Genomic DNA, 17579 nt, shown 5'->3' with positions numbered 1-17579 from the left:
AATTAGCGGCATATCTGACATTTCTTAACGGTTTTGTAAGAACATGTTATGTATGCTAAACCATGTGTTGCTCTTTTTGTTCCTTTTTTACAGACTCTGAAAATGTCTGGACCAGCAAAGTTACTCCATGGTTTTGTTTCAGGACACCCATGGTGAAATGTGTCAAGATGACCTCGCACAGCACACACTGACGATTGTCCCTGAAGGGGGCTCTGCGGATGGCAGTCCTTTAGAGGCAGGAATAGGCTTGGAAGGTGTTCAGGTGCTATCAGGATTGTCAGGTGTTGCAAAGGCCTGTGTTTGCGCTATTGGGCCTGATGTATGCTGCGAACCTGAGTTACCTCGAAACACTTAGGTATACATTAGAAATTTTTTCCAGAAAATTCTGCTTGAGCTAGACAGTGAAAAACTTTAACCAAAAATTCTATCTTTGAAGAACAAGTTGTCCAGTTAAAGTTAGGAAAGATTCTCATTGAAAAGTCAAGTTGATGCTTGTGGTAGCTGGTTATTGTTGTTATTTGTTGTTAATTGCTTTGATGCATATTTCCTGACATTGATATTGCAAAAGCATACTAAATGCCATAGCACAGACCATTACGAAGCCCACAAAAACACACAAGTGCTAGCATACACGCATACAGCACCACATAGATAAAAAACATATTCAACACTCTACCCACTGGTGCCAAACATAGTGATGCACACACACATACACATGTACTAGCCATAATCTCACACACATTTCAGCCAAGATGATGCTTATTGTTGTTAATCGTTCCACAGTTAATTGAACATCTCTCTCTCACACACATTTGCCTGTTCAGAAGATGGCTGGGCTGCTGTGATGTTTATTTCCAGCCACAGTTTTTGCCAAATGCCTGTTTAACACTAGAATATAGCACACAACATTGTACAGTCCACAAACACCTAACACATATAATGACAACATGCACTTAAACACACATGTTCCAACATACAAGACATACCAAAATACACACAACCCATATGACATGCATTTAACAAATTCAATGCACTTTATCCATGGATACCAAACTGTTAATACATACAAGGATACCAATACTGTTAATACCAATACTGTTAATACATATAAACGAATGGTACAGATACACATTATAAAGTTGAGGCTTGATGTTAATTGCTACACAATAATTTGAACAGAACCTTTTTTATTTCTTATGCTTTGATTTATTTCTTATCACAAAAAACACTGTCTATGACGATCTTATGATGAAAGGATACCAATAAAAACCTTTGATATTCACCAGTTGTCTTAATTTTCAAGTCATTTTAATTTAAAGTTAATTAGAAGTAAAGGAAACTTAAATAATTTCCTATACTTCTAATTAACAAAGTAAATTTGCACTTAAAATAATTTATCTAAATGAGCTTAAAATGCATAGTGGGGTAACCCTAAATTCTTAGGTTTAAAAAATTAAAATGTATTTGTTGACATGACACAGTGTTTTAAGTGAAAACGTTGGTGGGGAAACTCAGACATTTGGGCATTTTTTTTTAAAGATAATATCAGTTCCATGTGGAATATGCTTAAAAAGTGGCTTGCAAAAATGATGCACTATATTTTTTAAGTAAATCCAGTGCATTATTTTTTACTTGTCCACTCTATCCTGTCTGTTCTGTCCTGTCCTGTCCCCTCTATCCTGTCTGTTCTGTCCTGTCCTGTCCCCTCTATCCTTTCTGTTTTGTCCGGCATTTTCATTTGGAGGAATAAACACTTCAGAGCCGTGACAGATGAGCAAATACAGATGTGTGATGTTCTGGCTGTCAAGCCCCCATCCTCTCCGTTCTGTCCTATCCTGTCCTCTCTGTCCTGTCTTTTCTGTCCTATCCTGTCGCCTCGATTCTTTCCGTTTTGTCCTATCCTGTCCTCTCTATCCTGTCTATTTTGTCCAGACCTGTTTGTCATATTCTGTTTGTTCTTTCATGTTGGTTTTTCTGCCCTGTTTTTTTTTCTGTCTGTCCTGTCTGTTTTGTCCTCTTTATTTTGTCCTGTCCTGTCTGTTATATCTGTCCGGCCAGTCTTGCCCTGTTTTTTTTTTTCTAGTGTGTCCTGTCCTCTCATGTCTGTCTTGTCTGATCTGTCCTGGACCTTCAAAGCATGGATCTGGCTGGTAAAAAAAAAAAAGTCACTAGAATGAAAGCAGTAAAATCAGAGCTCTGTTTTGATTACAGGGTGAACAGGAGGTTGGAGAGACCACTGGGCAGCTGGGGGCTTGACAGCCAGAACATCACACATCTGTATTTGCTCATCTATCATGGCTCTGAAGTGTTTATTCCTCCAAATGAAAATGCCCCACTCTCGCACTCAAAGTGGACAAAGCAGCGCTGCCATGCTCGGCTAATTGGGCTATGTCTACATTTTTATTTATTTTTTTTGTCTGTGAGTTGGGAAATAAAAACAGCCACCTTCTCCTTCCCTTTAAATCGACCATGCAGAAAGTACACTTGGGTGCAAATGTTTACACACCCCCATGTTATTTGAATGGAAAAATTGACAAAAATCAACCAAATAAATAGGTTTAAAATAGTTTAAATTTGACCTTCAGGCATGAAATATATAAAGTAATGTATGGCGTCCGCAAAATGTTACAGATGTCATGCCTTGTGATAATAAAGGAATATCAGTGAAACCTAACACACTGAATGCCTTGCTGGTATAAATAAAATTTTAAGGGTAGGCAAAATTTTGCACTTAACAGTGAGCTCTGAGGGAAAGAAAAATAGTACTACACTGTAAATCACTGGATATTGTGATATTGTGTACGATTAACAATAATATTAGGTAAGGTAGTAATTCATATTTAGTGTAAAGCTTTAAAGGTACGCTACAATTCTAGGTAAAAGTCACACTAACCCTGTGTTGACACTAGCAAGTGACAATGTTCATTTTCTACATACGTCATATTAAATGTGCAAAGAGAAATAATGAAGAAGAATAAACATGGAAGGATGTAGAAGAGATCGTTGGTGTGTACGTAGCTAGTACAGTTCACAAAGCTAGTACAAAGCCGAGCACGTACCGTCTAAATCAAACTTAAATATGTTATAAACAGAAGGGGTGTGTATAAGTCATGTAATGGGCTGTAGGCTATCTATTTTTCATTGGAGCTAAGAAAAAAAAACCACTGGACAGGCCACGCCCACAAGATACAAATGCTATCTTTAAGTTTCGTAAGTCTGTGCGTACATGTTTGGAGGTCGTGTGGTTTTGTATGGAAAAATGGACAGCGTGAGTAAACGTTTTGTCTTTTGGTTTTTGACAAGAAGTTTATTTGCGCTAATGAATGAAAATAAAGAACTGAACCATTACTGTGCAAAATTATCACTTAAATCTTACCATCAGCTCTACGGAGTCTTTGTTACTGGCACGCCACTAATTCAGAAAGTCGGGGTTTCGTAGAAAAATTCAAGGTCCTGGGTCATAATTACGATATTATCGTGGCGTTCATGTGTGTTCACTTCGTAATTACGATATTACCGACAGGCAGCAAAACTACAAGTGACACTAATGACTTGTGGATGTAGGGTTAAGGTCCAAAGAGTACACTTAGTACCCTTTTCTGAGTGTGTATAGTCTGTGAGTGTTACAGTGTTGTACTGCAATGCAAAGGTTTATTTTCTGTCTTATAAAGTCTCATTACTTGATTTGTTTTCTTTTCCCCTCTTTTCGTGAGGCCCCATGAAGCTGGAAATTCCCCCAAACCCAGACTAATCACACACCTGGAGTTAAACTCTCCTGGGAATTTCACACTTTCAGCACTTTCCCATGCGCAAAGAAAAAATAAATCCGATACAATGTTTAGCCTGACGTCACGTCTCGTTTCTAACCGTCGCCTGATTGACTGATTGACAGGTGGCTTAAAAAATCGTATCCAGCATTAACTTTACTGTTTCACGCTCATTTATCACTCATTTAAATGGAAACCGTCTCGAGCCAGAGAGTCTCGCGGAGCCCCAAGTGCGCGCGCTGCCGCAATCACGGCTTCGTGGTGGTGCTGAAGGGTCACGCGGGCCGGTGCCGGTTCTCGCAGTGCAGCTGCTGGAAGTGCGCGCTCATCTCCGAGCGCACGCGGATCATGGCGAAGCAGCGGGGGATCAGGAAGAGTCAGCGCGCGGAGGAGCACGAGACAGGCGCCGGGGAAACCGGAAACGGGATCGGCGCCGCTTTAGAGGTGAACGGTGACCCGGTATCCGGCGCCACAGAGCGCGTCACTAAGAGCCCGGCGCGTGGAACGGACACGGAGGACAAAACATACACCGAGCTCGAGGTACCGGGACCGGCGGCGAGCGGCGCGTGGGCTCCGACTACCGAGCGCGAGATCGCGCAAAAGTCCTCTGATCAGTGCAAAGGAATTCAAGATAACGCCATTTTAAGAGGTAAAATATAGAAATATAAACTATATATATCTAATTAAGTCAAATATAACCGTCGATCTTTTTTTTTTTTAAAAAAAAAAAAAAAAAACGACTGAATGGGAGGCGCGCGCCCGTTATAACTGCAGCTAGCATACATGCTAATCAGTCAGTCAGCGCCTAGCAACGCCTTCTGACTGACTTCGTCTTGTTCGCTTTCTTTTTCATTTTCATTCACTTTCTGACGGGTTTTAGGAAATAATGTTAAATCATTTCGATAGCAGTACTATTTACATTTCCTCCATCAATAGTTTCTTCTTTCTGTGTGATAAAATACTGATTATAAAAACGCTTTAAAAAAATATATATATATTAGCTGCTTAGTTTTTAGTCAGCCCCGTCAAAAACACACACACACAATCACAAAAATGTTTATTTGGATTAATATATAACTAAAAGTGTATGTATTTTTGAATACTAATATTTTATGAATAATGTATATTATTTAAATAATAATAATAATAATAATAATAATAATAATAATTGCAATCCTGGTTAAAAATTATTCCTTAAAAAATACTGAATTTTTTATTTAATCTTTGAAGCAGGAGACTGAGTAAATACAAGTTGTTATATTATTTAAAAAAAATTAATAAATTGTAATCAGCACACACTTTTCTTTTATTAAATCAGGGGTCTGGTTTTCCCAGCAGCCTTTGTAACATATATTAAGTATTGTAAAAACATTTGTCTGTAAAAGAGGCTATTAACAAATATTTACACTAAAATACTAAAAAAAAAATACTAAAATAAAAAGATGAAAAGGGTGATTGTGAATTTAAAATCGTAAGAGATTTCAGATTTCAGAGTTTTGTTGGTTCTGAATCAGCGTTATAGCTGTGGAATCGAATAAATGTTCCCAAATTTTCATTAAAGAATTTCCTGACTTGATAAAAAATAATTTTAAATTAACTTTATCTAAGCCTAAGAAATGTAGATTTTTAGTGAATATATTTAACATTTTTTTGTCAGTTATTTCAACAAATCTTAACAAATTTAGTTCAATATTACATGTTTCTTATTTAGTTTTTAAATCATTAGATTTCACGTAAGTTAAATAAACAATATTTAATCAGTATTTCTTGAAATAATGTCACACTCATTCTTTGAGTAGATCCATGAAATCATTTTTTTTTACAGAGCAGCATCAGGGATGAAAGAATTTGCTAATTAAAATTTATTTATTACAATGAGTGACAACGTTGTTTGATTTGATAAAATCCAAATTTATTATTAAAACTATAAAACTGTTATGAACATATAGGGTCGAGCCTGAGGGTGTAAGTAAAACATATAATTAGTTAAAAAGAAAAGTGATGAAAAACCATGATTAAAAAACTCATTCGGTCCTTAAAAGGATGATTTGATAATTAGTTTATTTACATTATTTATAATATTTATAGTATTACTTAATAATATAAATATATAGAACAGTAAATACTTTTGAAACTTTGTATACCCTTTGTGAAAAAAAGTATAAAAAATATAATATGGATTTTATATAAAGTGATTTATATAGTGATATGAGCTTAAAGATATAGAGATGCTGTAAAACTTTTCACTAGTTTAAAATTATTGGCGCCCTTTCAAAACAGTAATTTCGTTACATGAGAATAATTTAAGAGCAAAAGTATTTTTTTTTTTTTTTCCTGTTGTTGTTTGAGTGGAATGTTTTGAAATTTTTTCTTCATGTTAATGATGGGTGCCAGTAATTCTGTAAGGCACTGTAAGTTCACTGGTGCTAAATACGTTAGCATTAAGCATCTAAACTGGATGCTAACTTGAATATAAATTACAATTCAGATGTATTTGCTAGCTGTAGTTTGTTTATATACTTAATAGCATGAGAATCTGCTATTATTTTCCAGAGCAGCCCCATTTGCCGTGGGAGTACTTCGTAACTGAAATACCCCAGAACACTGTTTACTCGGGTGATCTGGCCATGGCGATGCCCTTCCACCTGCACAGCCACTACGCCAATGCCTACGCACGTCCCGCCTTCCTGGTCAGCTTCGGAGCACCTCCACTCGGATCTGTCGGATTTCCTCACATTCCCCAGGCTGCACTGATGGAGTCCAGACAGGTGAGGGTGAAATCTACAAAAAGTTATTTCCCAGATCAACTTAAATAATTGCAGAGTGTGTAGTTTTTTTAAGTATTAAAGATCAACACATCATACTTTTTATCAGCTTGTAGTTACATTTAATGTTGTGAAACGTCTGAGAAACAAGTTAGTTCCTGTTGTCACTTACATTATAGCAGCTATAAACAGTCGTTCCCTCACCAGCCTCTCTTTTTTTCTTTCTCTTGAAGTTAATGAGACAAACGCTTGTCAGGTTACCAAAAACCATATCAGAACGAGTGCATTAATATAAATCTGTGACGGGCAGCTGCACTACTGTCAGAGCTGCCGACCAACCGCAATCCAGAAGCTGATGGCTTCTGACTAACAGCAATCCAGAATTCAGCATTGTGGGATAAAAATAAATAGTGCAAACAAAAGAATTCAAATACAGACGTTTTCAGAAATTAAATGTAAAAAGAGTTCCACTCAGTACCACTACTCTATTTATTTATTTATTTTTTGTAGGAAGGTCCTGGTTTCTTCTACACGCCGTATCTCCTTCATCCAAAACCTGAACACTACCAACAATATGTCAGCGAGGGAGCTGACATATCTCCTCTGCAACACGGACACGACTCAGGTACGAGTGATTAGCGAGTCAAAGAACACCATCTGAGATTATTAACCTTCATAAATATGCTGTTATAGTTATAGAACGATGATTGATAGTGATTAATCAAATCTCACAGTGAGTAAAGATGATGCCCAATCAGCACAAAAGTATAACCTTAAATCTTTCTGATTCATTTGGATCATTTAATTTAGAAGCCAGTATGAGTTCATTAGTTATTTAGTTTACAATTCCGGTCCTGGTTCCTGGTTCCTGTAACACTTCAGTTTTTTCAGTTGTGACCATGGACAGCCAGCAGAGGGCGCACCCCTGAAGCTAGCCATCCAGGCTTTCATTTCCTCATTTAATATTTAAAGATTTTTCTTTTACATATGCGACAGAATCAAACATAATTTTGTGTGGAGAACATCTAATTTCAGCTTATTTTCATAATTACATGCTTACTATTATTTACAGCTTTAGTGGCAAAAACAGTGATATATTTTGATAAAAAACTTTGATATATTTTTCACATGAGGCACGACCTTATTATTATAAGGTAAATACAAAAGATATATTTTGCAAAACTATTCCATCAGAGATGGCATTTAAAGAAAAACTGGTCAATGGTGTGATTGGTGCCTCCAGTCGTGTAGTTGTGCCTCACACCCTCACACAAAAAGAAGACACTGGAAGAATATATCAAAGTTACTGTTCTACATTATTATGTGCTGTGGGTTTTTCATTCAGAAGAGTAACTGGGGTAATTTGGGGCAGTTAGTTATTAACCAGAAGGGGTTCGAACCCCAGCGCTGTCAGAGAGTCACTTGGGTAAAAACATCTAAATGAATAAGTGTGTTGGGAATATTTCCAGTCAAACTGAGTGTTTTAACAAAAAACAAACAAACAAACAAAAAAACACACACACAAGTTGCTTTTGCAATGTGAAGATTTTTAAAACTTTAATTTTATTTTATATATTAAATGCACTAAAATTCTTTTTTCCAACTCAGGAGTAATTGAAGGCAGCCAGCGACGAGCATCCAGACCTGCAGAGGCCGCTTTTCCATGAATGAAGAAAAAAAAATAAAAATTATAGAGGACTCTCTTTACCCTGCTTTCACTCTCGAAAGTGGTGAATCAATATTCATTTCATGACTTTCTTTATTTTATGCAAATTAGTTATGATGGGAATCCAAATGATTGGCTCAGGTTAATTTCTCTACCCAATCACGTCGCCTGAATTCTCTCACGAGTTCATTCAATTCGCATTTAACTGTGTTTGTTGCTCAGAAATGGAGAAAAACAAATGATGTCCTTCTCCTGCTGCTTATAAAACAGACAGGCCACGCCCCCAAGAAATAACATCAGAGCGACGTGTGATGTGTTAGTGAGATCACAGGGTTGGAGAACACAAAGTGCAAAGTTTTATATCATTCTATCTTCATATCATCTGTAACTGGTTTGGAAAATGATTTATAATAAACACTCTAGCGATGTGGTAATTAGAAGCAAGGATTGGTGTATGGTTGCATATATAAAATTATACAGTTTTTATACCTACACCATTCTTAAAATGTTCTGTTCATTGTTCCTCATTTTTGTCATTTCTATCTTTAATATTTTGAGCCTAAATTTTAGTTATCTGGTAAACATCTGCTGATAATCATTAAAAAGGATTTACATTAAATGTTTTCACTATAATGTTAAAAGACTGTGAGTTTACAAAGTTGTTCTAATAAATTTTCCATTGTGCTTTGTTTCTATTTTAAACACATTTCATGTTAAAGTGATGTTACAAACAAAGCAAACAAGAAAACAGATTAAACATCAGAATAAAAGAACAAATTTTTATTGGGAGAAAAGTCCGGTATTGTCTCTACACTGCGCCAATTATTTCTCAGTGTAAAGGAAATGAATCACTTCACTCAGGCTCTAATCCACACTGAGCTCGTCCTCTGTTTGGGTTTGATGTTGTTGCTTTGATCAATTCTGAGAAATCTGACAAACTGCTTATGATGTAATGAGAGCGGCTCACTTCCTGTAATCCTGAGATCACGATGATGTAGATCTACGTTATTAGGGTTAATCGATATAATATGTTATGGGAAAATGTAATGGGAAAAAAATTAGACATTTCGACTGCAGCCCTTCAGGGTCTCACACAAACGGTCATGTGGCCCAGGCAGAATTTAGGTGATCTGACGATATAATATCAATATCATGATAAATCATTCCACAATAAGCTTTTCTGAGATATTGTGGTTAGTGTGATAATCTTTTTATTACAAACATTTCAATAATTACTAACCAACTGGAAGCAACTGTTAAAATGTTTTCTTTTTTAAAAATTTATTTTATGAATAGATTTTTGTAGACAGTAAATAAAATCTCATCAAAAAGTTTTATATTAATAAACTCTACTGATACATATCCCGTATCATAGAAATGCGTTCAAAGAATCGCGATATGATATTTGTGTCATATCGCCCAGCTCTATTATCGAAAATTAATTTAATCCAACACCAGAGGAATCCTGAGCAGCAGCAGGAGTTCAGTGTAGGGAGTCTTTCCCTTTGGGTTTGTCTATAAAATGACCTGGTTTTGATTTGGGATCTTTAATTTATCTCTATAAGCACACTCAACTGTAAACTGCAGTGTTCTGTGTATCGATACTTGATACATTGATAGTGTACCCAATATCAATTATTTGTGGGGATGCAAATAATTTTGAAACCAGAAAATGCAGCCCAAAAAACACTCTGCAGCATTCACCAGATCAGTTTAATATTTAAGACTAATCACTGTACTTCACCTTTTCGCCCACCCGAGGTCACTAATGTGATCTAGTCAGTGAGTCAGGTCATCTGACTCACCAAGATGAGCCGACTCTGTCGCTCCCAAAGGGCTCAGTGGCTTCTTTTTTCTTTTTTTTAAACTGGACAAAGTTTGATGAAATTGTTTCAAGAAATTCATGAAAACAACATTAATTTGCATTACATTTTATAAATACAGTGAAAAGGATCCTACCCGAGAGTCGAACGAGATCTCATGATCCACACTAACAAATAAAAAAAGACGTTTCCATGTTAACATTTTGATGAAATTACACTACGAGGCTAAGGCCTACAACTACGACAAAAAAGAAATCCCTTATAAATACATGCAAGACGGCTCTTAGCGTTCACCGAAGAGTCCACTCGTTCGTTAAGAGTCAACTCACGTATGAATTGTTTATTTTTTTTATTAGAAAGTAGAGTAAGACATAATGAAATAATTCCAGCTACAGCTAGAGAAGGAATAATAATTACAGGTTGCAATATTGGTTTTGGAAAAAAAAAAACAAAAGACAATAATTCGTCTGGGAGCCAAAGGCGTCCACTCTTATTAGTGAGCCGAGCCAAATGATCAAATCAATTAAATAAGATGTGACTCATTTCACATAAACTTTTTTTTTTAAATTTTGTTTATTTCTTGTGCCTATCACTGGTCACCAGAGAAAAACTTCCTACTGCCACAGGTAAAGCTACGACACAGAATCGGTGAGTCCTTGGTTCTGATTCGCCACCGAGCCGCCATGTTCGGGGAAAAATGAGTGTAAATCCACACAAACTTTGGCACTTGGAACAGTTGAACAGTGGTGCATTACAAAAATCCTGGATAAAAAAAATATCCAACCAACAAAATGGCAAATTTATCCAGTCAACACATAACTCACAAATCATAAAGGAAAGCAACAACATAAGATGTGACATAAGATGTGATGTTACTGATGTGATCCATCAGTAAGAATCACTACGAGTCACTCCTTAAAGTCCTCCTCAAAAACAGCACACACACACACTACACCAAGCTTCCACTATGTGTGTGTGTGTGTGTGTGTGTGGAGCAACTCGTGCCAACATGGAGGTCCACTGAAGTTCATGTAAGTCCAGTCAGATCTCCATGTTAAAGATGTTAATCACAGTCGCGTCTCATTTCCGCGCCTTCATCTTACGCCGTGCTTCTTTTCCTGGCCGCTTCTGTCAACAAATATTGGGGGAAAAAAAATAAATCAGCATTCTGAGAAAACAAGCATGCAATTAAAGAATTTTATGAAATGTAAACACATCCTGTTACTGAATGACAATATTTAACACAATTATTCACGTTCATGGTAGGCGGAAAAAAAAAAAGACTATTTTATTTCACATCTAAATAAAAAAGTTAGCAACCATTATTTATCAACCGCGCATACACATAGTTGTGTGTAAATGGCGCATACCCCCGTTTGTATGCATAGAATGTGATTTATCAAGTTTTTCTTGTACAGGAAGATATGCGCAAATTTCTGCACACACACATGCAGGAACCCCAAGTGGCAGAAAAGTGTAACAGCGAGTAAACTGATCATAAACAGCTCCCATCCCACTTACTGCTAGTCACAACACCATAACTAACAGATGCAAGGTGCACACGCGTCTTACATGCATTTATATCGCTCATGCTGCAATACATTACATTTCCAAATACAGCAGCAGAAAAGACAACAGTAATGAGAGATTTTCATGCCATCGCAGGGTTTATAAATGTAACTGGGGCTATAATTCTGTATTTATTTTAGTCCAACAACCTGTAAAAGTACCAAATAAAACCATTTTTGTTTTACTCTAATTCGTGCAACATTAATTCTACTTCATTGTTGGTGAAGTTTATCTTCTTGGACCTTTTTTCCTGCTCCATTTCATCCTTAACAAGCAGTGTCATGAGCAGGCTAAAGGGAGGTTGTTCACTATATATGGTGATTTGGAGGAGTTTCTTTTATGCAAATGAATGTGTCTGTGCCCAAACAGAACATATCGGATTTGAGTACAGTTGTGTGTACACACGTGTGTTAATTGCCATTTTTTGCGTGCGTACTGGTGGCTCCTACTAACTTGTTCTACACATGCTTTGATACCAGGTAATAAACAGAAAATGAAAATGATAAACCCATAATCAGCCGTGTTAGTAGGATTAACATATATATATATATATATATATATTTCTTTTGAACGTTAAATATTCACATGGCATACTAAATGTAAAAATGCTGCATTTTTATTCTTAATTATATATATATATATATATATATATATAAAATAATACTAATAAAAAAAAGCATCTTACATTCTTCTTTCCTCCTTTGCTGAACTTCTTGCCTACTTTGCCGTGAGCGACTTTGGCCCGGAATCCCGACACGTCGTTGTGGCTCTCCTTCGTGTTCCACTTGGAGCCTTTCTTTTTGCCGCCGAACCCAAACTTCGAGTCCTTGTACTTCCTCTTAGCGTTAGGGCTTAAAAACAGATAGCGGGACTTTGCTTAGTGGTAAAAAATGTGGTAATTTTTTTGTTTTTTTCCCCCCCAGAGTCAAAAATCAGATAATATCAAAGAAATAGGCCTGGAGGAAAAAATGTAAATCAAATGTACACAAGTTCCTCTTTAGCTCCACCTCCTTTAGGCCCTGTCTCGAAAAGTTTAACAGTTAAATTGTAGAAGAAACAAGATGCGATGTTAATGATAAACACTTTCAACATAACTGTGTAAGAACGGATCATTGTTTATTAGAATTGGTTTAACAATGCAGGTAAAAGATTAGAGCAAACAAACAAATCTTTATTAGCTTATTTATTTAGTCTCCAGTATGAAACTAAACACACCTGATGATTCAAATGAAATTATGATCTGACTGTATAACTGAAAATTTAATCAAGATCTGCGAACTAGGGTTAAAAATATCACATCACAGCATTTTTATATGATACACGATATGTATAAATCAGTTTGCTAACAAACTGCCATCATAACAATAGCGCTTCATTAAGAGAGCCTGTGAAAACTGACTTTGATTATACTTTTATTCAACGTCTAGAAAAATAAATAATTAGTAAAATCGGCACAAAATATTTACATTAAATATGTTGCGTCCAATCAGAACATGTCACTTATTAAAAAAAAAAAAAAAAGAAAACCTATAAGAAATTGTAATAAAAGATACAGCGATACCGACGATATGTTCATATGTTCGGAAAGTGACATGATTTATCATGATATTGAGAGTATACAGGTGGATCGTATCTCCCGGCCCTGATGTTTACTCACCCTTTCTTGTTAATGTGTGGTTTGGACGGTGCTGCTGCTGCTGCTTTCTTCCCCTCACCATCTCCTTCCAGGAAGTCCAGCTTGTCAGTCATACCTGTTAAACATCAACACTCTGTCACTGTACAGCATACGGAAAAAAAAAAAAAAAAGATAAATCAATGATAAAGTGATGAAACCTTTCTGATATTTCTTCACTGCCATCATCATGGACTTCTTCTCCTTCTGCCTCTTCTGCAGAACCTCGACCTGGACCTGCAGAGTAAAATAAAATAAGGACATGATGACCATTCCACTAATAATAAAATAAAATTTGAAAAAGTTAATAAACAAAGTATAAATAAATAAACAAAGTATAAATAAATAAATATAGATAGATATATATAGAATTTGGGGTTGAGGTAAACAATCACCTTCTTGCCGTACTTCCTCTGTTCTCTCAGCTTCTTGGCTTTCTCAGATTTCTCCATCGCCATCTGCTTCTGGATCAGCTTCTTCCTGATCTACACACACACACACACACACACACACACACACACACACACACACACAGCGCAGAAGTGGATTCACCACAAACTCTAACAACAGTGCATCAACATTGCTCAATGTGCTGTCAGATTTTAATATTTCTAATTTGTCATAGTAAACACACACACACACACACACACACACACCTTCTGCATGTGCTGATCTGATTTGGCCATCTCCGCAAAGTAATCGTCCGGCCGTTTGGTAGGAATCTGTGACTTCTGTAACTTGGGCAGCGCCTCGAGAACAGTCGCCTGGGCCTGTCGATAACTGGAGCACAACAATAAAGACGATAAAGGGTTAAAGAAAGCGTGTAAAAGTGTGTGCCAGAACTAGAAAGGTTGTGGGTTTTTTTAGGCGATGTGACAGTGTGTATTAGGTGAGAAGTGCTCAGTAATGACCATTTTATGTATGTTTTACTTTTCTTAGTTTAATTAACTTAATTTATTACTTCCCTTTCTTACTTACATCCATAAATTAATTACTTATTTTAATTACTTAACATTCTTATTTACTTTTTTTTTTTTTTTTTACTTTATTCATTTACTTACTTCCATTACTTCTTTACGTTCTCTCTTACTTTACTTAACACAACTACTACTAATAATAATAACAACATGTTCCATTTAAACAGCTTCTTTCATTAAAGGTTGCTGGACATAATTTTTTTTAAAACTAGATTTTTCCATCCCTAAACAACACATTTACTCTCCACTAACGGTAATCAGAAATAATGTAAACGGAAATATAATGCGCATACACAGAAGTGCGTACAGCCAATCGAATAGCAACATTCAAGACAGTGATGTGGGAGGAGTCAGTGGCCGGAGCGTCAGAGGCTGAGATTGATTCTAACTGCTCCTGGTTTATAATGGACTAAAGGTGAGCAGCCCGAATGAAACAAACAAACAAAAAAAATCTTGCCAGTGTTTATGACGTATTTATTTATATTTGAATCATCTAAATTCATCTGTATCTGTAATGAGAAATATTGATTTTTATCCATATGACGTCCATACAGAGGATTACAAAAACCCACTATCTTCTGACCATCGAGCTTCTGACGCCAAAAATCAAACACTCACAAGTACATCTCCCTCTGAAAGTCGTCGTCTGCGTTGATCTCGTCTCCGTCCTGGCTTGGCTCCGCCCTCCCCTCCGCTTTAGCCACGATGTCGTCAGCAGGCGGAGTGGTGAGGTCCAGCCTCTCCACCCAGGCCAGATTCTTCTTAAACTCCGCCAGGCATTTCTTCAAACCCTCCTGGTGAAATGAGAACAGAACATCGTTAGAAAACTACAGCTCTGATTTGGGCTTCATCGCATCTAAACATCTTTATAAACTCACCACGTTGTTCATGGCTCGTTTAGGTTCTTCTAAAGGAATGTTCATGCCGGGTTTGAGGAGTCCTTTGGAGAAAGCCTCTTGAAGCTTGGAGATGAAGAAAGGACATTTTTTGTTTTAAACACATTCAAGCAACTTTATGGCAAGAAACTGTGAGCAGAAATGACAATTGTGGTCACAACCATTTATCATTAAACATTTTCGGATAAACGTGTCTGTAACACGTCTTCTCTAAAACTGTGGCAAGAAAAATGTCAAAACTCAACAGAAATATGTTTATTACAATGTTGTTGTTTTAGTCCACTAGCAACAACTGCATTATCTTAAACTTAGCAACTCTGAAGACAGGTTTAAGCTCCGCCCCTTTGATAATAATGAAATGCCATATATCCCTGATATAAATATCAAATCGTGTGTTATAAACTTTATAAACCACATAACTACCTAGAGTGGAAATACCTGAAATCACAGTTACTTTTAAACTTGTTTTCCTCAAAAATCTGTTTTTTCTTTGTTCAGGACCAAAAATCTCTGCATTCATGAAACTGTAAATGTGTGTTCTTGTTCTGATTTAAAAGCGTATCAGTGAGGAATTACTCAAAATGTTGATCATTTTTGGATTTATGTTGGATTTCATCCAGAAAAATGGCATAAAGAACAATTTCTATAGCCATGCACAGTATTTCCTGGATTAAACAATAAATAAATGATTTTACAACGAACTGCTCTGTCAAGTGACTTCACACATATTTAATTAGATGAAGTCTCATTTGCATAAATAATTACAAATTTATGAAAAATACTTGTAAGATGATCAGCAATTCAACAGTAAAGATTGACTATTAATTTTTAAATACTATGTTCATTTGCAGTGTCTTAAATAAAGAAATGTTGCTTATAGACATTTTATACAAAAACCTGAAAATATCCCTGCTGTTGGTGTTGGAGTTAAATCTTAATAAAGAAATCTTAATCTTAAAAAAGATTTAAAGAGGTTTATAATATAACTGGAGCCGAATCTCCAACAGCTCATCAGCCCTAGTGTGCACTATGTAGGGTGTATTACATATTTTATATCATATGTAGCAGATAAACTGTGTGCTTAACACTGATTCTTCACCTCCAGGCAAATATAAATATTTAGATTTTTTCCCCCACTCTTAACACTTTACAAACTCTGAATAGGTCCTTTAATTTGATTAGTAACAAGGTGTGAATGTGAACACACTCACATGACCTGACTCAAATAATCAAATAATAGTCAAATAATTTCTTTTATTAGCAAATAATTTAGCATAATAAATCGTCTTATCCTCTGTCTCAACTGACATGTATATTTCAGCCTAATTTAACTATTTCTGTTCCTTCATTAATTCAATTTATTAGATGTTACAATGAACAAACATCTTAAATTATGTTTATAATCATCAGAAGCTTAAAACCTTTTTCTTTTCCCAGCACTTTCGCTCTTCTTCTCACTGCACTTAATCTCTCTCTCTCTCTGTGTGTGTGTGTGTTATTTATTTATTTACCCCCCTCTCTCCTTGGACTGTTTCTTTTGTGTGTGCTTTTGGTTGTACAGCAATGTACAGTATGAGAAAAGTGCTATATAAATTAAACTTCTGCTCCTTCTTCTTAATATTATATTAATATTACATTACATTACTAACACATTTTAAACTGACTATGTTATTCAGCATATTAAATGTTTAAATAAAATTATTTAAAAAAAAAAAAAAAAAGCTCATTCCCATCACTGTTTATTCAGTAGTGTGACAGAAATGATATTTGAATAGTTTTTGGTATAACATGTCTCCTTTATCAGGCTAAAATTATTTTTCAGAGCTAACATATTGGGTCTGGGAAAAGGGTATATAATGAAGTTTATACATAACACTCATTTACAAAGCATCAAAAAAAAAAAGTGATGGTGATATGGAACAAATTCTCCAAGACTGTTTTAATGTGAAAGTCATAAATTAAAAAGAAAAGAAGAAAAAAAATCTTTGAAATTATTAAAAATGCAGAGTTGAAGAATCATTCTTACACACAATAATATAATATAATATAATATAATATAATAAACACTGAGTGACTTTTTTTTAAAATATAGTCTATAACTAGAGCTAACTTTTTTCCCCTTATTAGCCTAAAGCTAGCAAGAAGCACAAAACTAAAAATATTATTCAAAATAAATTCTCACCTCTCCATCTGACAGATCATAATCCTCCTCTTCAGATTCTGCTCCCATCTGAGAATCCTCTTCTACATCCGACATCTTGAACAAACAGTAAAATAAATTATTATAAAGGTTTTTTAAGCTCTCACGTGCGTTTCCTAGTCGTGGCTTGCTGAACGACTTTGTGCACGCGCAAAAAAGTCCGGGTAGCACATTGTTTTGTCGAACAAGCGTTCCGGTTAACTCTGTGTCACACTTATTATTTATCATCGGTTATAAAAGTTAG

The 17579-nt window shown here is 35.7% G+C and overlaps 2 protein-coding genes across 2 annotated transcripts; one reads left to right on the top strand and one right to left on the bottom strand.

Moving 5' to 3' along the window:
- The first annotated feature begins 3655 nt into the window (after nucleotides 1–3655).
- LOC113540028 (doublesex- and mab-3-related transcription factor DM-W) lies at nucleotides 3656–8982 on the top strand. The gene is made up of 4 exons (XM_026936204.3): nucleotides 3656–4416; nucleotides 6321–6535; nucleotides 7043–7157; nucleotides 8141–8982. Exons 1-4 carry the CDS (start codon nucleotides 3957–3959, stop codon nucleotides 8197–8199), a joined length of 849 nt encoding a protein of 282 aa, XP_026792005.2. The 5' UTR covers nucleotides 3656–3956; the 3' UTR covers nucleotides 8200–8982.
- Nucleotides 8983–10355: 1373 nt separating this feature from the next.
- Nucleotides 10356–17504, bottom strand: ebna1bp2 (EBNA1 binding protein 2). Its single transcript, XM_026935836.3, has 9 exons — nucleotides 17318–17504; nucleotides 15118–15201; nucleotides 14858–15033; nucleotides 13919–14042; nucleotides 13658–13747; nucleotides 13424–13499; nucleotides 13248–13341; nucleotides 12276–12441; nucleotides 10356–11149 (listed from the first exon to the last, which is right to left on the bottom strand). The coding sequence occupies exons 1-9, from the start codon at nucleotides 17390–17392 to the stop codon at nucleotides 11102–11104; spliced, it is 933 nt and encodes a 310-aa protein (XP_026791637.3). The 5' UTR covers nucleotides 17393–17504; the 3' UTR covers nucleotides 10356–11101.
- Between the last annotated feature and the right edge of the window lie 75 nt (nucleotides 17505–17579).

Source organism: Pangasianodon hypophthalmus, chromosome 4 (genome assembly GCF_027358585.1).
Source record: "Pangasianodon hypophthalmus isolate fPanHyp1 chromosome 4, fPanHyp1.pri, whole genome shotgun sequence".
In the NCBI taxonomy this organism is placed as follows: Eukaryota; Metazoa; Chordata; class Actinopteri; order Siluriformes; family Pangasiidae; genus Pangasianodon; species Pangasianodon hypophthalmus.
The sequence above is the reverse complement of the archived record's forward strand: the minus strand, read 5'-3'. Positions and strand labels throughout refer to the sequence as shown.